Consider the following 25,285-nt stretch of genomic DNA (forward strand, 5'->3'; position numbering starts at 1 on the left):
ATTGCTTGAGGGATATAACATATCCCCCTAGTCGAACCATATTATTTATGGTCAAAGCAAAGGCATTATAGGGATTATATGATGGCCTAGTGGCCATTGCGTTATCACTATATGTTGACATGTTAGTGTGAAGGTCAACCATCATCGACGTTGGCATGTCATAACGGTACTCCCTATTATTCATTGACATTGAAAAACCAAACAAAGGTCTTGCAACTGTATGGTTAAAAAGGGAATTCTTTGGCTGCGGTGGGGGAATTATCCTCTGCGACGGTATCAGTGCAACTGATTTAGATGATACCACATAAGTTGTGTTCTAACAGGCATTGAAACAACTATCTAATCAACCGTCGATCTGACTGATTATTCTACTACATTTTGATGTTTTCTTGTAAATTAGAATTATCCATAGAGGGACACGTCATTTTTGGTAAAGATTTTCTACTTCTTAAATGCATATAAATGTTCATAACATTTCATGTACGCATAACACTTTTATAAAAGAAAACTAATAAAATCTATAACAGATAAAAAGTTTTAGCACAGGTCCCACTGAGCGTGTCAATTTGTTTAGTGTGAAATTTAATAAAGAAGCGCTAATCTCTTATTAAAGGTTACTTGCATGATTGACCAGATAATCCTAAGACATAATGCTAAACATTTTCTGAGTTTTGTGTGGAAAAGTAAAGGATTTTGATTTAGTCAAAAAACTTTGAGTAAAGTAGTAAAAAAACGTAAATTGTTCAGAAATGTAAAGAATTTCGATAATGATAAAATGGTAAGAAGTTTGTAAAAGATAATGTAAAGTGACAAGAAACTAATAAAGGAATGAAAACAAGACTGTAAAGAAAGTAAATTTAAGGAAAAGACTTTGCATTTAATTGAAATGGTGTTTCACAAATTATACATTTTTCTCAGTTAAACTCGTTTCTCGCTACTCTTGGTACTTTGAGTTTGTGAGTTTTGTAGTGAATTCAGCACAACACCCCGAATCCTAACACTAGAATTCCTATTTATACTAAACGTAGAATAACTACTTGTAACGTTCTACTCTTCAGCACTTGATACATAATTCTTGCACGTTTTTTGCCTCTGAAATGTCTTCCACATGTCCTTTTGAATAAGACCGAAAAGTAGTTATTCTTTTTTGAAAATATTTCTTCATGCTAACCACTGCTGGTCGACTTGTCTCGCTGATAAATGACGTGAAAACTTGAATTAAATTATCGTTGAAATGTTAGATGAAATCATTTTTCTGAAGAAAAAAAAATACTAAATCCAAATCTTTATCTTACACCTAAGACTTCAATTTCCTCGACTAAAAAACTTTTGTTGAAATTCCCTTTTAAAGTTTCAATTTTCTAAATCTTTTCATTATGTTGAGATATAATCTCAACTAATAATAACTTATACATATAATTGAATACGTTGGAGAGATACCACTAACATCTCAATAGAACTTTCTTTATCAAGAAATGAGCCATCAAAGTAAAGTTTAAAGGAATTAAACTCATATAATCTTATTTGAAATTCTTATTATCATCTCACAAAGTAATTAGTCAAGAAATTGCTATTACGTAGTTCCTAGTTGCTTTCAATGGAATATAAATTAAAGAGAGCACATTTAATGCCATAACTCATTATTCTATTCTATTATTCTATTCTACTATACAAAATAATTTCAATAAACATACGATTTATACATCAAAATAGGAAGTTACAATAACCTCGAAAGTTTTTATATATAGTATTTGAATTTTTCACAAGAGTGATAGAAAACTAAATAAAACTTTTTTATGACATTATACCTAGTTTACACACTTTCCAGAATTTTAATTAATTAATATAATTCTATTTCAATTTCATTTGAATCTTTTTGAGTTAACAACCATGTGTCTTACGTAGTGCGGGTATAAAGGGGTACGGTATTCGGTGTAGGTCCTAATATCGGTATAAGTTACAGAATAAGACATTTTAAAAAATAAATAAGTTACGGATATATTAATATAAAATAAGATTTTTTTATAAAATATATGAATAAAGAATTAAATTGTTAGATTTATGACAAAACACCTCTATAAAAGATTGAAAAAACAAAAATTAATATTAAGATACAATAAAAATATTAAAACACATAAATATACTATATTAATATTTGAGAAAATCACATAAAAAAATTAAAACACATAAATATACTATAATAATATTTGAGAAAATCACATATTTTGTTAGAGAAATTTTCAAAATATTTAATTAAAAAATAATAATAATAAAATTGATTTTATGAATCTTTTTAATCATAAATTTCTATATAAGGTAGTAGCTATGGATGTTGATATTAGCTCAAAGGTTATGAGTTCAAATCTTGGTTTTGACAATTTTTGAAAATTATTTATTACCAAAGGTCAAAACCAAATGCACCTCCTAGAATTTATTTATAGAGAAATTCATGTCACTTGGTGAAGGGAAACAACATTTTAAATTACTGGTCATATGTAATCGTTACATATTTGTTTCCCTTCATCAAGTGACATGAATTTCTCTATAAATAGAGATAACTTGTACACCTAAACACACACAAAAATTACTTGTTTCAAGTGTCAAAAATTATATCTAAGTCATTCTTTTATTTTTCTAATATATGAAAATAAATTAGAGAACTTTATTATGTAAAATATTCGTTGCTTGATATGCTTAATGTGAATGTGTGATTCATGTTAAGGTTTCCAAAGTATCCTGAAGGGGATTCGCTGGATTATCCATTTCAATCCAATTTGCCTAAATTGGTGGAGGTAAATCGAACCTAAAGCTTAATGTAAACACGCGCTTTGGAATTTATTTTGTGCAACTTTGATCATAACATATTCATCTTCTTATTATTCAAGTTTTACAGCAGACCCCTAACACAAGTTCTAACAATCTTTAGGTTCGATTTTGATTCTGATTCTGATTCATACTTTATTTATAATTAAAATTAAAGTATGCAACTTTAAAGAAGATGATAACAACTTTCAATGATGGTGAAAGGTACACAACTAATTCATATCATTTTAAAATTGTGAAATTTTACTTTTTGATTTTTTGTGATTAATTTGTGATTGGAACTTTGATAGAGAGATAAACATACATCTTTGTTTATTCATATCCAGGGTGAAACGTACTTAAATATTTTAAATAAATATATGTTATACGATGTTATAAATCTTTGTAAAATATGTTGAAAATAATTTATATTTATGTCAAGTTTAACATGCGCAATAAAATCATGTATGCATGATTTATAAATTATTCAAGTATGTGACTTTGAATATATAAGAATATATTTGATTTATGGTGTATACTTGGTGTATACTTGAATGTAAAATACATGCTAAATATTATTATTTGGTGTAAGTATTTTATTTTAATTAATAATACATTATTTCTGTATGAAATGATTTGGTATAAAATTAAATTAAAAAAAATCATGAATTTGAATTAATGGTGTATATATTGGTAACATAAAATGATGTAAGTAAAATGTTAAAAATATCAAGGACATGTGTAAATTGTATTTTAATTTATGTAAGAATTTATTAGATTTAAAATGATTTGTCACATATTATATGTGTATCATAATATGGAAATAGTATTTCTAGTTCGCCTTGATATCAAAAGTAATTTTGGTATATTTTAGATTATTGTAATTTGATAGATATTTATGGGGAAAAGTTATAGAAAATATTAATGATGTGAATTCATTGTTTACTTTATATTGTGATTATCATTTAAATATACCATAGAACATTGTTAAATATGAAACATTAATTTATCACATACAATTTATGCAAGAAAATTATTTATTTTAAAAGAATAGAAATAATTTATATGGTGTTGTATTTGGTGTTGTATTTATATTGAGTTTATGAATTATATGTTTGAACTCACTTCATGAAATAAAAGTTAGTCATGACAAATTTGTTTGATCGTGGTTGTCGATTACTATAAATGTTTAACGCATTAAATATATTTCAGATGCATTTAAGTGGAAGTAAAACTTCAAATAAAAAGTTAGCAGATGAAGAATGATATAAAATTTGTGTATATGACAAAATGAATGACAAATGTGTTATGATGATAGTTTACTGGAACTATCAAGAATATATAATATATGTTGTATATGATAATTGTGCTAATATGACAAAAGTGTCATGATTTGATGATAGATGGTAAATGTAACACCCATATATAATATATGTCTAGAATACATATTATACATAGTGTAAAACTAGTACTGAAATACATAAGCGCCTAGCAGCACAGTGTACATATACAAATACATGTCCAAAATAAGTACAACATGGCACAAAATGTACACAAAGGTGCCCAAAATAAAACTACTGATATAAATCATTAGACAATGATCCAAAAATATCTACACATCGGAAAGAAAAGCCATCAGTCATCAGGTAAGCAAGACATCACTCTATCTTGCCCTTACCCTTCTCCTGCTCAGAACCACCTGAAAAATAATCAACAACATGGGGTGAGATAATAATCTCAGTGGGTTCCCTATCTTATGGGTCCACTCGGCTCTACAGGGTTTTCTAATCAACATTCAACTCATATCCAACTCAAGTCAACAAGGGAACGAAGACTTGAGCAATGGGGAAACTAACTCGCAATGTATGGCAACATGCACCTGATTTCTCACAACTCAACCACGATCATTATTGAGATCACGAAACATCAATTTCCGAACGGACTTACGTCTAAGCCAGACCCGGTTCATGCGTGCTCGTATGATTCGACTTTCGCGGTGGATATCAGGTCCTCAATGAGGCTTAATCCCTAGTTCAAGCGACTATCACCCGTATGGGAATCTAACCCACTTAGGGTCTCTTTCACATTATGGGAATCCAACCCATTTAGGTGTCCACCTTTCCCCCAGGTCCGCCGTGGTTGAGGCTCAAACCCAATTGAGGCTCGAATCATCGGTCTCGTATCCCAATGCTTACTCATCAAAGCATACCAAATAGAGATGTGCACCATCACAGAAAATACACATTCTGAATACATGATCGGTTCACAAAACATTGGTTCCACGAACCATAACAAAATCAGTCAATCACAAGTGACTTTGTTCACCACAATACACAAATATTAACATGGCATGTTCCATATAATGCGTCTCATTCTCAATCGTCTGTGACCTCCACATAAGCGTCGTAAGAATGAATACCGTATTCTCATATTACTTAGGTTGTAAACCTAACTCATGACCTAATTTCAATCCTAGGTTAACTCGCTAGATTCATCATGTAATTTTCACCATTAACATGTATTCAACATAAGCATAGCATCACAATTGATTAATGGTTGGAAGAATCCATTTAGAAACACTTAAGAAATGGATTTTGAAGTTTATAACTTAAGTCAATCAATTGGTTGGGGAATCCCAATCGATTGGTTCCTCTCATATTTCTGTTTTTCAAAATTTGTTGAGGATCAATCGATTGATCCTGAGTGTCAATCGATTGGCTCACTGAAAAATTTTCACTGTTCATATATAGCAAGTTTGTGCAATAGATTGTAATGCAGTGTCAATTGATTGGTCCTGCTAAAATTACATTTTTTCTGCAAAACAAGGGGTTGTCAATCGATTGATGACAGAGACCAATCGGTTGGTCCACTCACATTTTCACATTTTCCACTTCACAAACACCCTTTCCTCTGTTATTTCATTTCTAACACATCATCCATTTCTTCTTCCAACAAAACTCATCATATTACATGCTCATATACACATGTATAACAAGGATTCCAAGTTCATAACCACAAGGATTTCAACATCATAAACACAACCAATCATTTAACCACAACTACAACAAATCATGTTATCACAACAATCATAAAGAACCTATCAAGCACATGTTCATAAAAACAACAACATCAAGAGAAATATTCATCACATAGCATGGATTATTCATGATTTATATATGATTCCATAACCCTAATCTTCTAGAAACCTAGAGTTTCTAACTAAAACCCACATTAAGAAATTGAAGAGGAGAAGTTGTTGAAAATGAGATGAGGATGAGGATGATGGTGTTGGTTCCAAGCTTTCCTTCTTCTTCTTCTTCTCCACTAGCCTTGCTTTCTCTTCTTCTACCTTTCCCTTGAGCTCCTTCTTTCTTTCTATGCTTTCTAATATATAGAAAACCAAATGGCTTATGGTAGGTAACATAAGGTAGTAACATGTGGACGACAAGCCTTGTAGCATATGTGTGGTTAGAAAGTGGTGGAAACAAGTATCTTAAGTGGCACCAACCATAATATTTGTTCTACTAGAGCTATTGACCCATTATTAATATCCCAATTAATAAAAGGTTTGTCCCAATTAATATTAATTAAGTCAACCTGAACTCACTATTTACTCTATTTATCCTAATCGACAACTTTTAGAGCACATAGGAACTAAATTGACCCCAATTAATAGAAATTTAGGCATTTAAGGAAATACGGGGTATTACATCCTCCCCCCTTAAATAAAAATCCGCCCTCGAATTTAAATATTACCTGGAAGAGATAAGGGTAAACTTCTCGCATTTCTGACTATAGTTCCCAGGTAGCATCGCTCGGATGTGATTCGTTCCATTGAACCTTAACAAGAGGAATCTCCTTATTCCTTAATACCTTAACTTCTTGTCCTGCAATGCGACTTGGTAGAGGTTCGAAAGTTAGATTTGCTTCTACTTCTATTGAATCTGGAAGAATAGGCTGAAGAGAATCTGGAATGAACTTTCGAAGTTAGGATACGTGAAAAACATCATGCATTTCTGATAGAGAAGGTGGTAAAGCTAGTATGTAGGCTACTTCTCCAATCCTTTCTATAATCTGGTATGGCCCTATGTATCTCGAACTTAGCTTTTGTGACTTAAATGGTCCTTTCAGTCTCAACCTCGAAGTCACCGTAAAAAATACATGGTCACCTTCATCAAATTCCAATGGTCTTCTCCTGTGATCCACATAGATCTTTTGGTGATCTTGCACTTTCTTCATCTTATCACGGACTATCCTTATCTTTCCCATAGTCTCTTGAATAATCTCCGGTCCTAAGATCCTTTCTTCACCAACTTTCGTCCAACATAGAGGTGTTCTATATTTTCGTACATACAAGGCTTCATAAGAAGCCATCCCAATACTTGCATGATAACTATTGTTATATGAGAATTCAATCAATAGTAAAAGCTCCTTCCAATTCCCTCCACTTTCAAGTACACAAGCTCTTAACATATCTTCTAGTGTATGTATTGTCCGTTCAGTATGACTAACCGTATGAGGATGATTGGAAGTACTCAAACACAATCTCGATCCCATAGCTTGTTGGAATGCTTTCCAAAACCTTGAAGTAAACTTTGGGTCTCCATCGGACACAATGCTAGTTGGAACACCGTGCAACCTAACAATTTCTGAAATGAATAACCGTGCAAGATGACTTGCCTTGTAAGTAGTCTTCACGGCCAAAAAGTGTGAGGACTTAGTTAATCGATCCACAATCATCCAAATTGAATCATAACCACCTTGGGTATGAGGTAACCCCACTGCAAAATCCATTGAAATACTATCCCATTTCCAAACTGGAATCTCTAAAGGCTGCAATAAACCACCTGGCTTCTGATGTTCGATCTTTACCTGTTGGCATACAATGCACTTCGACACATACTCTGCAATATCCCTTTTCATTCCAGGCCACCAATAGTCCTTCTTCAAGTCTTGATACATCTTCGATGAACCTGGATGTATAGTAAATACCCCTTTGTGAGCTTCCTCCAAAACTTTTCTTTTCAGCTCGACATCATTCGGAACACAAATCCTTTTATTAAACAGAATGACTCCATCCGGTGACTGAGCGAAACCTGGTTGAATTGACATCTCTTTCAACTTCTCATCTATCATTTGTCCTTGTCAGATCTCTTCCCTTAAGTTAGAAGTAACATTCAAATTTCCCATTATCGCACCATCATGCGTCCAACTAAACTGAAGATTAAGATCTCGGAACTTTTCCAACAATGCGTATTCTAACATCATCAACTCAGCTTTATGTATCTCTTTCTGACTTAAGGCATCTGCAACCTTATTTGCCTTTCCTGGGTGATACTTAAGCTCAAAATCAAAATCCTTCAAATACTCCATCCATCTCCTCTGTCTCATATTTAACTCTTTCTGGTCAAATAAGTATTTCAAACTCTTGTGATCACTAAACATCTCAAAATGTACTCCATACAAGTAATGTCGCCACACCTTCAATGTAAAAACAACAACAACTAGTTCAAGATCATGAGTTGGATAGTTCTCTTCATGAGGCTTCAACTGACGAGAGGCATAGGCTGCAACTTGACCACTCTGCATTAACACCCCTCATAATCCTTTCTTAGAGGCATCACAAAATACTTCATAAGACTTACTAGGATCAGGGATGACTAAAACATGAGCAGTCATTAGCTTCTCATTCAAACTCATAAAACTCTTCTCACACTTCGAATCCCATTTGAAAGAAATTTCCTTTCGCGTAAGTCTAGTCATGGGTAATGTTATCTGTGAAAATCCCTTTATAAACCTTTGATGGTAACCTGCAAAACCTAAGAAACTTCTGACTTCGGAAACATTCTCCGATCTTTCCCAATTAATAACTGCTTAAACTTTAGATGGATCTACTGATACTCCTCCTTGTGATATTACATGACCAAGAAACTTCACTTCGTTCATCCAAAATTCACACTTACTTAACTTGGCAAAAAGTTGTTTATCTTGCAGTACTGATAGAACAATCCTTAAGTGTTCTCCGTGCTCTTGAGGAGTACGAGAATAAATATGAATATCATCAATAAAGATCACCACGAACTGGTCCAAGTAAGGTTGAAATATCCGATTCATATAGTCCATGAAAATAGCTGAGGCATTTGTTACACCAAACGACATTACAAGGAACTCATAATGGCCATATCAGGTTCTAAATGAGGTCTTTGGTACATCCGAAATCTTAACTCTTATTTGATGATATCCCGATCGTAGATCAATCTTCGAGAATACACATGCTCCTTTCAACTGATCTAGCAAATCGTATATCCTTGGCAGAGGATACTTGTTCTTAATGGTAACTTTGTTCAACTGGCGATAATCAATACACAACCGCATACTACCATCATTCTTCTTTACTAATAATACTGGAGCTCCCCATGGTGAGATACTAGGTCGGATGAAATGCTTGGTTAACAACTCTTACAATTGATTCTTCAACTCTCTCAAGTCTAGTGGCACTATACGATACAGAGAAACGGAAATTGGAGCCGTCCCAAGTATCAGATCAATAGAGAATTCCACTTCCCTTTCAGGAGGAAGAGAGGTGACATCCTCAGGGAAAACTTCCGGAAATTCGCAAACAACAGGGATTTGCGTAACACTCAGATTATCGCTAGATTCCTTGGTAAGAACCAAGAGAACTGACTTTTCATTCTCAAATAATATATTAACCATGCCAACCGTACCTTCCAAGATAGTAGTCAATACATCTTTTGGAGTAGCTTCACTAGATGGAATGGTAATCAACTTCTCTTCACATCCAATAAACACCGAATTGGCGGAAAGCCAATCCATCCCTAAAACTACATCAACCTTCTTAAGTGGTAAATAAATAAGATCAATGTGGAAAATTCTACCATTCACCGAGAGCGAACAATTTTCACAAATCAACGGTGTCTCAACCACATCATCCATGGCGGTAGTAACCACCATAGGAAGAGACAAGAGAATTGCTTGTAAGCCAAGACGCTTCATGCACCTAATTGATACAAAAGAGTGTGTCGCCCCACAATCAAACAATACAAAACAAGGATGATTATTGACGAGACACGTACCAGCAATTAAGGCATTGTTTCTCTTAGCCTTCCTTGCATCCAAAGTATAAACTCGACCAGTGCTCCTCCCATGCATCTGATTCTTATTATGAGGACATTCCCTAGACATATGTCCCTCCTTCTGACAAGTAAATCACTTAACTCCACTTCCAACACATCTTCCAAAATGAGACTTCTTACACACTTGACATTGAGGAGGTTGGTTAGGTCTTGCATGTTGCACCTGTTTTCCTTTAAAAGCCTGAGATCTAGGCCTAAACTGGCTACCTGGCCTCCCTTGGTCTCTCTGCCCACTCCTATACTGACCCATTTCTTCTTGCACTTTCTTCAAACTGTTCTCAGCCACATAGCATTGCCTTAACAATTCAGCATAAGAAGTGAATTCCCTTTGAGATACACTATGAGAAATTTCACCCCTTAGTCCAAAAAGAAACTGATCAATCTTCCACCTCTCATCAGGTGCGTGCGCGGCTTGTCTAGAATAAGCAGTCATATCTTCGAACTTCTCAGCATACGCAGCTACTGACATAGTACCCTGTCTAAGCTGCTGAAACTCAAACTCTTTATGTGTCCTCAAAGAACTCGGAAAATACTTATGCAGGAAAATAGTCTTAAAATGCTCCAAATCCCTAGGTATTCCTTGATTGGTCATAAGAGTCGAAGCATTCTCCCACCATCTCACAGCTGGACCCTTCATCATGTGAGAAGCAAACACAACCTTATTCTCTTCACTACAATGCACTATATGAAAAATCCTTTCCATGTTGGTTATCCACTCCTGAGCTTTCACATGATTCAACCCACCATGGAATTCGGGAGGATTCATGTGGAAGAAATCTCGGAAACTACCACCTGCGACTTCTTGTGGAACCCCCTGAGGATGAAAACCACCATTCCACTGTTGCATCATCTGTTGCATGAATTGATTCTGTTGTTGTTGTTGTTGCATCTGTTGCATAAATTGAGGCCATTGAAAACCTTCACTACCACTTGGCGGTTCAAAGTCTGAATTATGGGTTCTGGGTCTACCACGACCTCTGCGTCTATCAGCCATGATCCTGAATGTCATACAAATAGGATTAAGTTGATCAGGCTCAATACTATGAATATAACACCAAGGACAATCATGACAACCCACATATGAGGTAGAAAGAAATATTTATAATATTTCATGGATAGGTCGAGGATATGACCTGCTCTGATACCAACTGCAACACCCATATATAATATATGTCTAGAATAAATATTATACGTAGTGTAAAACTGGTACTAAAATACATAAGCGCTTAGCAGCACAGTGTACATATACAAATACATGCCCAAAATAAGTATAACATGGCACAAGATGTACACAAAAGTGCCAAATATAAAACTACTGATCTAGATCATTAGACAATGATCCCAAAAATATCTACACAACGGAAAGAAAAGCCATCAGTCATCAGGTAAGCAAGACATCACTCTATCTTGCCCTTACCCTTCTCCTGCTCAGAACCACCTAAAAAATAATCAACAACATGGGGTGAGATGATAATCTCAGTGGGTTCCCTATCTTAGTCCACTCGGCTCTCAAGGGTTTTCTAATCAATATTCAACTCATATCCAACTCAAGTCAACAAGGGAACGAAGACTTGAGCAAGGGGGAAACTAACTCGCAATGTATGGCAACATGCACCTGATTTCTCATAAATCAACCACGATCATTATTGAGATCATGAAACATCAATTCCCGAACAGACTTATGTCTAAGCCAGGCCCGGTTTATGCATGCTCCTATGATTCGACTTTCGTGGTAGATATCGGGTCCTCTATGAGGCTTAATCCTAAATTCAAGCGACCGTCACCCATATGGGAATCTAACCCACTTAGGGTCTCTTTCACCGTATGGGAATCCAACCCATTTAGGTGTCCACCTTTCCCCCACGTCCGCCGTTGTTGGGGCTCAAACCCAATTGAGGCTCGAATCATCGGTCTCACATCCCAATGCTTACTTTTCAAAGCATACCAAATATAGATGTACACCATCATAGAAAATACACATTTTAAATACATAATCGGTTCATAAAACATTGGTTCCACAAACCATAACAAAATTAGTCAATCACAGGTGACTTCATTCACCAAAATACATAAATATTAACATGGCATGTTCCATACAATGCGTCTCATTCTCAATCATGGCAATGATTCGTCCACGACCTCCACATAAGCGTCGTACGAATGAATACCGTATTCTCATATTACCTAGGTTGTAAACCTAACTCATGACCTAATTTCAATCCTAAGTTAACTCACTAGATTCATCATGTAATTTTCACCATTAACATGTATTCAACATAAGCATAGCATCACAATTTATTAATGGTTGGAAGAATGCATTTAGAAACACTTAAGAAATGGATTTTGAAGTTTTTAACTTAAGTCAATCGATTGGTTGGGGAAGCCTAATCGATTGGTTCCTCTCACATTTTTATTTTTCAAAATTTGCTGAGGATCAATCGATTGATCCTGAGTGTCAATCGGTTGGCTCACTGAATTTTTTTCACTGTTCATATACAACAAGTTTGTGCAATCAATTGTAATGCAGTGTCAATTGATTGGTCATGCTAAAATTACATTTTTTTCTGCAAAACAAGGGGCTGTCAATCGATTGATGACAGAGACCAATCAATTGGTCCACTCACATTTTCACATTTTCCACTTCACAGACACCCTTCCTCTGTTATTTCATTTCTAACACACCATCCACTTCTTCTTCCAACAAAACTCATCATATTACATGCTCATATACACATGTATAACAAGGATTCCAAGTTCATAACCACAAGGATTTCAACATCATAAACACAACCAATCATTTAACCACAACCACAACAAATCATGTTATCACAACAATCATAAAGAACCTATCAAGCATATGTTCATAAAAACAACAACATCAAGAGAAATATTCATCATATATCATGGATTGTTCATGATTTATCTATGATTCCAAAATCCTAATCTTCTCGATACCTAGAGTTTCTAACTAGAACCCACATTAAGAAATTGAAGAGGAGAAGTTGTTGAAAATGAGATGAGGATGAGGGTGATGGTGTTGGTTCCAAGCTTTCCTTCTTCTTCTTCTTCTTCTCCACTAGCCTTGCTTTCTCTTCTTCTACCTTTCCCTTGAGCTCCTTCTTTCTTTCTATGCTTTCTGATACATAGAAAACCAAATGGCTTATGGTAGATAATATAAGGTAGTAACATGTGGACCACAAGCCTTATAGCATATGTGTGGTTAGAAAGTGGTGGAAACAAATATCTTAAGTGGCACCAACCATAATATTTGTTCTACCAGAGCTATTGACCCATTATTAGTGTTATCAAAATGTCCCAATTAATAAAAGGTCAGACTCAATTAATATTAATTAAGTCAACCTGAACTCACTATTTACTCTATTTATCCCAATCGGCAACTTTTAGAGCACAGAGGAACTCAATTGACCTCAATTAATAGAAATTTAGGCATTTAAAGAAATACGGGGTATTACAGTAAATACTATTATTAAAGTTTGGAAAAACCTTGCAATTCTTTGACGAAAGGATTGACAAAGATATGATGTCTTTGGATATAATTGAATGCAATGAAGATATCATTAGGGATATGGAAGAAGCACATATCTAATTAATCTTTGATAGTGGAAACTCGACTCACGCTTGATTAATATTAAGTCTTGAGTTAAATGATGAAAGTACACTATTAGAGTGATTCAAATACTTGACAATAGATACATCTCAAGAGGTAAAAGTACTTGGACCATAAGAATAAATGTGATAGGATGAGGTTTTTCTCTTAATAGAAATATCATATATGTTGCTTGAATGCATAATTATGGGTGCATTTTTTATATAATCTACCTATATGAGAATGAAGTGATGCCGCTTCATAGAGTTCAAGGACCTGACTCTTAAATTCTTATGAAAAGAATATGAGACGCAAGGTCTTATTTAATGTGTCATATTAATAATTTGATCAATGATACCGAGATTTTATGTGTGAGTTATGCATGCTTGTTCTAATGAATAATTGATTCAAAATTTGTCTACCAATCTATTCGGGGATGAGTGAAAACTTAATTTACTAAGTATTGATTCAAACCGTAAGATACCTTTATCGGAAACTATGAAATTTCCTGAATAATGGATTTAAATATATTTTGAAAATGGTAGGGGATTGTTGGAGAAATTTCTAAAATATTTAATTGAAAAAGAATAATGATTAAATTAATTTTATGAATCTTTTTAATCATAAGTTGTCACAGGAGTGAGCACGTTAAAATGTTGTTTCCCTTCACCAAATGACATGGATTTCTCTATAAATAGAGATAATTTATAGACCTAAACACACAAAAATTATTTGTTTCAAGTGCCAAAAATTATATCTAAGTCATTATTTTATTTTTATTGTGCACGAGAATAAATGAGAGAACTTTATTCTGTAAAATATCGTTGATTGATGTGTTTAATGTGAATGTCCGATTCATGTTAAGGTTTCCAAAGTATCCTGAAGGGGATTCACGGGATTACTCATTTGCATCTAATTTGCCTAAATTGGTAGGAGCGAATCGAATCTAAAAAATTTAGTGTAAACACACGCTTTGGAATTTATTTTGTGCAACTTCGATTATAACATCTTCATCTTCTTCTTATTCAAGTTTTGCAGCAGACCCCAACACAAACTCTAATATATTTCATTCAAAATCGAATAATAAAAAAATGAAGTACCACGAATACGGTACGAGTACCCGATACCGGTACTTAACTATTTTAACAATACTCATTCTTCAAAGTCAAAAGGTTAATCAAATACATCTTACACTCTTCGAATGTCTTTTAATATTCTGAGTCTCATAAAAAAATCTTACTCTTTATTTACTTTTAACAAAAGAGTAAACACATTCGTTCTTGTATATTAATTTAAAATGAATCTTTTAAGGTAATTATTAACTTTGCCTAGAATGATTTAAGTTGTTTTTTATTCTCTTGGAATTTAGAATTTTTTTTAAAAGATATTTAAGAGGATTGAGAAACACTTTTAAACACCTTAAATTTATGTGATTTATTTTAGAACTTTATTTAAGAGGATTTGAGAAATATTTTTAACTTTTCTTAAAAATTTTTTTGAAGATATTTAAGAGGACCGAGAAATACTTAAGGCTCTGTTCGGCAAGACATATTTTTGAGCTTATGGCTTATAGCTTATAGTATATAAGCTTATATGATAATTTAGACGTGTTTGATAATGATCTTTTCATCACGAGCTTATAGTTTATTTTACTAACTTATAGCTTATTTTCCATACGCTATTTAAATAGTATTTTAGCTTATAGTTTATAATTTATTATTTTTTCTTTCAGATTTATCTTTATATTTTAATAAAATTTCACTTTTATCCTGTATAATTTATTTTTATTTAAAATAAAATAATTATATATTAAATATATTTTATATTATTTTACATTTATAAGTTAGTTTTACCAAACACTTCAATTATCTTATTAACTATTAATCATCAATCATCAACTATAAGCTATAAACTATCCGCAACCAACCATAAACTATAAACTATCAACTAACTTCTCAATCAACCACTATTTTTATCAAATAAAACCTAAGTAAAAAGTAGATTTTCTTTTTACAAATGTGCGTTACTATTTTTTTAACTCTTTTGTAATCTTTTAAAATTATTTTTGAAAGTATAATGAATGAGATAGTTATTTTTTCTTCTAGAATAGATCATTTAATCGAATTGGATAAATAAATAATTGTATTTCTTATCTTTTTAGTATTTTATTACTTGTTGTATATTTGTCTTCACTTTTGATAAATTATTATACTATTCAAGACTCGGATTCAACTAATCAAAACTTTAAACTCAAGTAGATTCACATCACTCCTATTTGATAGTTCTTAATTTGAATAGTCCTCTCGACTATCCAAATATCATTTAAACATAATTTCGCGGCCAATTGCTTTCGAGTAACCATTTAAATTATTTTTAAATGCGTATATTGGATTATATTTTGCAACGAAAGATCAACTTCATGGGATTGAGACAACTCGGATCCATGAAACAAAGGTGTAACATAACATCCAAGATAAAACCAAACTAGTATTTCCAATAATCAAATCCACTAAATCGGTTGAAAGGAGTTTTATGATTTGATTACTTTCTTTTTCTTTTATGAGGCATTATTGACCCAAGTGAATGCTCAATTACAATAAAAATCATATTCAACGGTACTACTAGTACTCCATAACATTATTATAATAGAATAAAAGGATATTGAATGGTTTGTGAAAATTTGAACAAACAGTTGCGACAGATTATGGGCTGTCATGAATTATTTTTTCACGTAGAATGACAGAAAACATGAATCTAACGTAAAACGTTAAGACCCCACAACACTATCACTTTACGTACTGTCGAGTCAACCAACAAAAAAGTTCATGTTTAAGATTCATTAACATCACTTTTTTCCTTTTGAAACGTGGAAAAATAACCTTGCAAGATCTGAATGCAATATAGAGATTTTGGAATGTATATCCCTTGCCTTGTGGGAGGAGCAATACCCTAGCAAGAGAACATAAAAGTCAGAAACTTTTCAGTTTGAGGTACTCTATCTATCAGTATTATTAGTTCTAACTAGCACTCGTGAATATAGCTGGAATATCAAACAAAATGGCCTTATGGCCCCCAAGACAATTGCTACCTACTTGAGATTCTGTAGTGTTTTAAGGTACACGATGTGAAAATGAGCTATAGATAGATGTGTCAAATGAAGCGGTTCCAATCTATGGCGCTATATTACAAAATGGGCCCGACCGAACCACTCATAGTTCAAATGAGTTTTTCTTAGAAAAATTTGCATTCTATTTCGTAACAGTTCAGATTTTAGAATTTGAAAAATTGTCCTTAATCCAGAAAAACTCTCTTTTAAAATTCTAAAATAGCATTTATGTTTTAGATTCCACAGTTTCGTAACAGGTCAGATTTTAGAAATTGAAAAACTGTCCATGATCCACAAATTCTCTTATTGTGGTGACACAATATTATTGAGAATTGAGAATGTATAAGTGTTATTAGTGTGTGTAATAGTCTTATATTGGTTGAAAATATGAAGAATTGAGTATTTATAAGTGAGAGAACTCACTCACCTATCACCTTAAGATTTTAGGTGAATATGTGGTGTGAATATGAGTTTTTCACATAAGGACATTCAATCAAAATACTTTCAAATGTCATATCATATAAGTAATTTAAAATTTAAAGACTGATTTGACGGGAGATATGATTGTAATTGATTGACAGGGCACTGAACGTGTATCGGGATATGGTTGTAATTGGTTGACAGTGCACTGAACGTGTATCCCGCCAACAGTGTACTACCTTTACCTTTAATGCTGAGTGGAATTTCAAAGAATTTCCTTAAATGGTTTGACTCATTCTTCTAATTGGTCGATACATTGAGCTAATGAGTTGATTCATCCTGAAAATTTTTCTTTACAAATTGTCTACTGCCTCCGATGTTTGACTCTACTTAATTTCATATTGACTCATTAGCGTATGTATCGGCTCATTCCATTTTAGAGTCAATATATTTTATACCAAATTTTAAAATTGCATTTTGGCTAAAAATTAGTTTTACTCATTTCTTTTCTACAGTCACACATACATATAAATAATCATTCATACATCATTTATAAACGATTGAAACCTGAAAGATACAAAGAATTGTCATCATCTTCAACCTCTCTTGACGCGTTCATCAATTACACATAATCATTTTTTATTATTTGTTGGCAAGAAAAGTTTGATAAGGTCCAATTTAGGTTTGTGTAATCAAATTGGGTTGAAGTTTTCTTTGGGGGTTTCAAGGATAAATCTGTTAGGGTTGTTACTCCAAGATCAAGGGTTAATTTGGAGGTTTTTGCACAAGTCTTGTCAACTTCAATATTTTTACACTGTCAACCAATCACGAATGTGTATCCCGCCAAGTCACAAGTTTAATTTTAAAATACTAGTATGACATGATAGAATGTTATAATTTTATTAGATGATGCTGTAAAAACTAGTTTACAGTGACATTGTACTACCTTTAATATTAAGTGGAATTTCAAAGAATTTAAATCTGCTTTAAATGGATCGATATAAAGGATAAATGGATCGATATATCATGTGAATGGTTCGACTCATTCTTATTTGGGTCAACTCAATCTGAAAGATGTTTTTCAAAGATTTGTCACTGCTTCTAATTGGTCGATACAAAGGAGAAATGGGTCGATACATTGAGCTAATGAGTCGACTCTCCCGTGTTTAGAGTTGACTCATCCTGAAACTTTTTCTATACAAATTGTTTACTGCCTCCAATGTTTGACTCTACTTAATTTCATATTGACTCATTAGTTGATGTATTGACTCATTCCATTTTAGAGTCAGTACATTTTATACCAAATTTTAAAATTGCATTTTGGCTAAAAATTGGTTTTACTCATTTCTTTTCTACAGTCGCACATACATATAAATACTCATTCATATATCATTTATAAGCGATTGAAACATGAAAGACAATTGGGGAACTGCCTAAACAAATCTTGGTGCTCTCTCTTTCTCAATTTTCTTTTTAGATTTTGATTATACTTAGTGTATAATTTGAATTGTTGAAAATTCTGGTTGTGTTGAAGTGTTTAAATTTGTTTGTGTAAAACCATTGCAATCTAAGCCATTGCAATTGATTTGTTGTAAATTCAACATAAAGAGAATTAAGCTTGGTGTATTTCACACAAAATGTTCGATAAAATTACTGCACACCAAGTGTTTGACAAAATTCCTTTGTCAAGTTTATTTTTGCTTCTCATTGGAAATCGTTTATCTTAAGTGTGATTTATATTCAAACTAACTATATTGAACTTGTTGATTGGATTTTCTCATCTTTAGCATACTTTATGTTACGATTTGTATGCATATTCGATCCTACCAATAACGGTTCGGATAGACGAGAGTCGATCCAAATTTGTTTTCGCTTGCCCTAGAAAAATATATTTCAAAACATAATTTTAATAAGAAAATTTGCGTTAGGCGATCTATTCACCCCCCCTCCCCTTCTAGATCGTCGTCCTCGTCTAATAGTGGTATCACGAGCACTGGTTTATCTTGTGCTTCAAATTTTGCTTATTAGATTATGGCTTCCGAACACATAATAAACTTACGCGTATGTTTTTTTTGTATTTTATTAAGAAACTTTTCATCACGGTTCCTAAAAATAATCGTGGATGGTCATAAAATTTGGATGACAAGCTTCGAGTCTAAGCATCAATATTTTTCTATTTTTTCCAATAAAAATAAGTGTGTGTCTCTTCACATTCATTGTTCTTTACAAACTGAATGTATAATAACTACGATTGTTTCATTCAGCCATGATTATATGTTATATATTTCACTACAGCTAAAGCTTGCAACCGTTGTGAGATTATTTCCCACAAAATTAAAACATAACAAGTACTTTATTTCTTTCATAACACACAAGGATGCCCTAGCGAACGAGACGACAATGATAGCGAAATCTTCACCATCTTCGTTCATTTCTAGAAACGAAATCGTCATCCTCTTCGATTCACGGTACGTGACCATTCTCTCTTATGAGTGCAATATTCTCTTAGGTAGTATTTTTAATGATTTCGAAACTAGGTAGCTTAGATCTTTGTGTATTTAAACTTTTCAATCTTAAACGTGCATCATCATCATCATCATAAAACATGTAAGACTATATTACATAAGTCATCTCATGCCAAAATATGAGTTTTTCACAAAAGGACATTCAATCAAAATACTTTAAAATTCCAAATCATATAAGTAATTTAAAATTTAAAGACTGATTTGACGGAAGACATGATTGTCATTGGTTGATAGTGTAAAAATAATTTACACTATTAGAGCACCATTCTTTTTTTCAGTGTAAAATATTTATACACTATCAACCAATCAAGAATGTGTATCCCGTCAAGTCACAAGTTTAATTTTAAAATGCTAATATGACATGACAGAATGTTATAATTTTATTGGATGGTGGTGTAAAACTAATTTACATTGACAGTATACTACCTTTAATACCGAGTGGAATTTCAAAGAATTTGGATCTGCCTCGAGTGGGTCGATACAAAGGATAAATGAATCGATACATCATGCAAATGGTTCGACTCATTCTTGTTTGAGTCGAATCAATCTGAAAGATGTTTTTCAAAGATTTATCATTGTTTCTAATGGGTCGATACAAAGGAGAAATTTGTCGATATATTGAGCGAATGAGTCGATTCTCCCGTGTTTTGAGTCGACTCATCCTGAAACTTTTTCTTTATAAATTATCTACTGCCTCCAATGTTTGACTCTACTTGATTTCATATTGACTCATTCAGATGATGTATTGAATCATTCCATTTTAGAGTCAATACATTTTCTACCAAATTTTAAAATTGCATTTTGTCTAAAAATATGTTTTACTCATTTCTTTTCTACACTCACACATACATATAAATACTAATTCATACATCATTTATAAGCGATTGAAACCTGAAAGATACAAAGAATTGTCATCATCTTCAACCTCTTTTGACACATTCATCAACTACACATAATCATTTTTTATTGTTTGTTGGCAAGAAAAGTTTGATAAGGTCCAATTTAGGTTTGTGTAATCAAATTGGGTTAAGGTTTTCTTTGGGGGTTTCAAGGATAAACCTATTAGGGGTTTTACTCCAAGATCAAGGGTTAATTTGGAGGTTTTTGCACAAGTCTTGTCAACTTGGATTTAGTCGAGCGAAGGCTTTGAAGAACGGGGGTTCTTGCAAAGGAGTGGCGGTAACCGGAGGATCAATTGAAAGGCATGAGGCAATATTTTGCAATTTGGATTTAGCCGAGTGAAAGCTTTGAAGAACGGAAGGTTTCGTTAAAGGAGTAGCAGTAATCGAAGGATCATATAGAAGATCTTGTGTGACTTGATCTTGCTAAGATCAAGGGTAGAGAATGAGCTAAGATCAACATCAAACATAGGGTTTGGGGTTTGAATTTTTACTACTTCTCTTGTAAACTGATATTGCAAAGGTTAATTACAATATCTCAATTCAATTTCGAATTGAGAGCAGATGTACCCATAGTGAGGACAACCGGGGAACTGCCTAAACAAATCTTGGTGCTCTCTCTCTCTCTTCAATTTCTTTTTAGATTTCGATCATACTTAGTGTGTAATTTGAACTGTTGAAAATTCTGGTTGTGTTGAAGTGTTTAAAACTGTTTGTGTAAAACCATTGCAATCTAAACCATTGCAATTGATTTATTGTAACTTCAACACAAAGAGAATTAAGCTTTGTATATTTCACACCAAATGTTTTATAAAATTACTACATACTAAGTGTTTGACAAAATTCATTTGTCAAGTTTATTTTTACTATTGGAAATCGTTTATCTTAAGTGTGGTTTATATTGAAACAAACTATATTGAACTTGTTGATTGAATTTTCTCATCTTTAGCATACTTTATATTATGATTTGTACGCATATTGATCCTACCAATAACGATTCGGATAGACGAGAGTTGATCCAAATTTGTTTCCGCTTGCCCTAGAAAAATATATTTCAAAACAAAATTTTAATAACAAAATTTTCGTTAGGCGGTCTATTCAAGCCCCCCCTCTAAATCGTTGTCCTCGTCTAAAAGTGGTATCACGAGCACTGGTTTATCTTGTGCTTCAAATTTTGCTTATTAGATTATGACTTCGAACCAAATGGGGCGTATAATAAAACGTCAGTTTTCAATGGTGAGAACTTTGATTATTGGGAGGATTGTATGTGTATCCACATTAATTGTATTGATAGAAAAGTATGGAGCGCCATCTAAAATGGTCCATTTGAAATAATTATGGCTAATATGGATGGTGTTGTTGTACCTAAATCGGAAGCACAATGGGATGCAGAAGATGAGAAAAAGTGGTCTAGTGACTGGAGAGCAAGGAATATTCTAATCTTCGCCTTAGAAGTTGATGAATATTACCGCATTTCTCATACAAAATTATTAAAGCTATGTGGGACACATTACAAGTTTCCTGTGAGGGTACTAATAAAGTCAAACAATCAAGAATCAACACTTTAAATCAAGAGTTTGAACTCTTTCACATGAAGCATGGTAAAACCATTATCGATATGCAAAAGAGATTCACTCATCTTGTAAAATGTTTGAATGCACTTGATAAGCCGGTTTCCAATGATATTGCTACTAACAAAATTTTGAGATGTCTTAATAGGGAATGGCTACCTAAGGTCTCCACCATCAAGGAAGCTAACAACTTATTGACTTTGGATACTACAACTTTGTTTGGTAAGCTTGAAGAACGTGAACAAGAGTTCATTAGCTTAGAGAAGCATGAGAAGAAAGTTAAGAAAGAAAAGAACAAAGAAAAAGAGGTAAAAAATGAGTCCATTTCTATTTTGGCTTCTAGTTCCAAGTCCTCAACAAAAGAGCATGACGAAAGTGCATCTAGTGATAATGAGAAGTCAGATGATGAATAAATGATAATTTTTTGTAGAAGGTACTATAAGTATATTATGAAAAATGGAATAAAGCATCCAGATAAGGATCTCAATAACTATAGAAGGAATTCAAATATATCAAGGGAAGATGAGAGTAAGAAGGGAAAATCTAAAGGTTCCTGCTATAATTGTGGAAGAGTCGGTCATTACAAGTCAGATTGTCCATTACTTATTAAAGATAAAGGAAAGGGCCAACAAAAGAAGTCCAGCAAGTCTAGAAGAGCATACATCGCATGTGATAGTGATATTGAATCCTCCAAGGCGGTTAGCTCAAGCGAAAGTGATGATATGACAAATATTTGCTTCATGACCAAGCAAAATAAGAACAATGTAAGTCATTCCAAGCACAAGAAGAAGAATGTAAGTCATTCTAAACATTAACCTATTGATGAAATGTCTTATTCCTAATTACAAATTGCTTTTGAAAATCTATATGGTGAAGCGGTAAATGCTTTAAAAGGTTGGATTCAAACAAACGAATATTTTCTATTATGAAACTAAAATTTTAGAAATGGAAAAAAAATTGGAAGCTCTTAAGAAAACCATGTTTGATGTTCAAAAAGATAAGATTGAGGATGCGAAACCTTCTTGGTTTGGTTGTGAAACTTGTCACATTTGGCAAAAAAGAGGTTAATATTCTAAAAGCCAAATTAGACAAGGCATTAGAACCAAAAGTCACCTTAGCTATTAATCCTACAAAATTAAAAAGATCTGTAAATGTGTCGTACAAGAAGTACAATCATGTGGAAAGGGAGTATAATAATGAAAGTCACTCTCATCGTCACTTGACTTGTCACTATTGTTGTAAGAAAGGCATACCATTGCTAAATGCAAATTTAGGATATTTTTGGTTCCTAAAGGTGTATTTCAATGGTTTCCCAAGTGCAACAATATTTATACTCACCATCAAGGACCCAATGAAAATTGGGTACCTAATATTATTGTTTGACTTTGTAGAGAATTTTTTTTGACTTCTTGAATAGAGCATGAGATCTTAAAAAGGAAAGCTCAAGGCATATAAAAGGTAACATCTCCATTATTCATTGACTTTGTGGCAAAGAAGAAGGGTGTTGTGACCTATGAAGTTGACAAATATAAGTGCTAAACAATGAAAAAGGTAGTGTAGGTAAATCCACATTTCACTATTATCTTCGATATTATAATTGCTTGAGAATACTTACTACTATTAAGGTTGAATACATCACTTGCGATGTATTGTATCAAAGAAATGTCTAGAAAGTTTTTTTTTCTTTTTCATGATGCATATGAATCTTTAGAAGACATACTCAAAGTCACCAAAGATGGATTAATCACCCGGAAATGGTAGAATTTGAGGAGTAGAAAAGATGACCATCAAGTCAAGAGAAGACAAGTCTTCTATAACATCTTGGAAACTTGACCAAAAGCGTGACTATACGCTTTTAGATAATTATTTTCTGTTATCTCTTAAATTATGTTTCAATTCTTATCTTAAATCACTAAGTTGTCTTCTTTGATGAGTATTGGCCTAAGGGCATGTTGTTTGAGTTAAAATCATCGTGTGGGATTTTGTCCTACATTCGTGAGATCATTAATATTTAGGTACCGAGTGTATTTATGAAAATGAATTGGACAAATTCAACTTGATAACAAATGGATTTCATCATTGGCTATATAAGTAAATAAGTGTAAGTGATCATTTCCTTCATCTTTCATCCATGAGGTAATATTGTTTCACTTCTTTCTTTGTGCATAAGTTTATTTTAAACTACATGTATTACTTGTATGTCATGTCTTATTATTGCTTATCATGCTCCAAAAGCTTTAAATTATTTCAAATGGACGTGAAAAGTATTTTCCTTAATGGTTATATAAATGAGGAAGTGTATGTTTCACAACCTCTCTCTCGGATTTAAAAACCATGAGTATCCTAATCATGTTTATAAACTTAAACGAGATTTGCTTGGTCTCAAACAAGCCCCTAGGACTTGGTATGAGCGACTTAGTAAATTTTTGCTTGATCAAGGATACTCTAGGGGGAAGGTATATACTACATTTTTCATTAAGCGTCAAGGAAAACATCTTCTTCTAGTTCAAATTTTATGTTGATGATATAATATTTGACTCCACTAACATGAAACTAATCAAAGAGTTTTCTAAGCTTATGCAGAGTGATCTTGAGATGAGTATAATGTGGGAGTTAAATTACTTTGTCAAACTTCAAATCAAGCAACTAAAGGAAGAGACATTTGTGTGTCAATCAAATATTGTCACGAGTTGCTTAAACGCTTCGGAATGGCAGATTCGAAGTCTATTGACACTCTGATGCCCACAAATGAAAACTTGGATAGAGACGAACATGGTAAGGATGTTGACATTAAAATGTATAGAGGTGTGATCGGATATCTTCTATACCTCATTGCATCAATGCCTGATATAATGTTTTGTGTGTGAAGTGTGCTCGGTATCAATCTGCTCCCAAGGAATCATATTAAAAAGTTGTAAAGCACATTCTTAGATCCCTTTAGGGTACATATAAGTATGGACTTTGGTTTTCCAAATGGAGTGATTATAGTTTGGTTGGTTACTCTAATTCTGATTTTGCCGGTTGCAAATCGGATAAGAAAAGTACTGGTGGAACATGTCACTTATTTTCAAACTCCTTTAGTTAGTTGGTATAGAAAGAAGCATGTCTTAGATGCTTTTTCAATTGTCGAGGCGGAATACGTCGCATCCAGTAGTTTTTGTGCTCAAATTCTTTGACTCAGACAATAATTACTTAACTTTG

General features: G+C 33.0%; 2 protein-coding genes across 2 annotated transcripts; both read right to left on the reverse strand.

The window, feature by feature from the left end:
• Nucleotides 1-9,261: 9,261 nt before the first annotated feature.
• Nucleotides 9,262-10,005, reverse strand: LOC127130078 (uncharacterized). The gene has a single exon (XM_051059151.1). It carries the CDS (start codon nt 10,003-10,005, stop codon nt 9,262-9,264), a length of 744 nt encoding a protein of 247 aa, XP_050915108.1.
• Nucleotides 10,006-10,029: 24 nt separating this feature from the next.
• On the reverse strand, nt 10,030-10,950 carry LOC127130079 (uncharacterized). The gene has a single exon (XM_051059152.1). It carries the CDS (start codon nt 10,948-10,950, stop codon nt 10,030-10,032), a length of 921 nt encoding a protein of 306 aa, XP_050915109.1.
• Between the last annotated feature and the right edge of the window lie 14,335 nt (nt 10,951-25,285).

This window comes from Lathyrus oleraceus, chromosome 3 (assembly GCF_024323335.1).
Source record: "Lathyrus oleraceus cultivar Zhongwan6 chromosome 3, CAAS_Psat_ZW6_1.0, whole genome shotgun sequence".
Lineage (NCBI taxonomy): Eukaryota > Viridiplantae > Streptophyta > Magnoliopsida > Fabales > Fabaceae > Lathyrus > Lathyrus oleraceus.

Bases quoted from the DNA above. Each gene is read 5' to 3' on its own strand.
- LOC127130078 (XM_051059151.1), bottom strand. From the start codon at position 10,005: ATGTCTAGGGAATGTCCTCATAATAAGAATCAGATGCATGGGAGGAGC.
- LOC127130079 (XM_051059152.1), bottom strand. From the start codon at position 10,950: ATGGCTGATAGACGCAGAGGTCGTGGTAGACCCAGAACCCATAATTCA.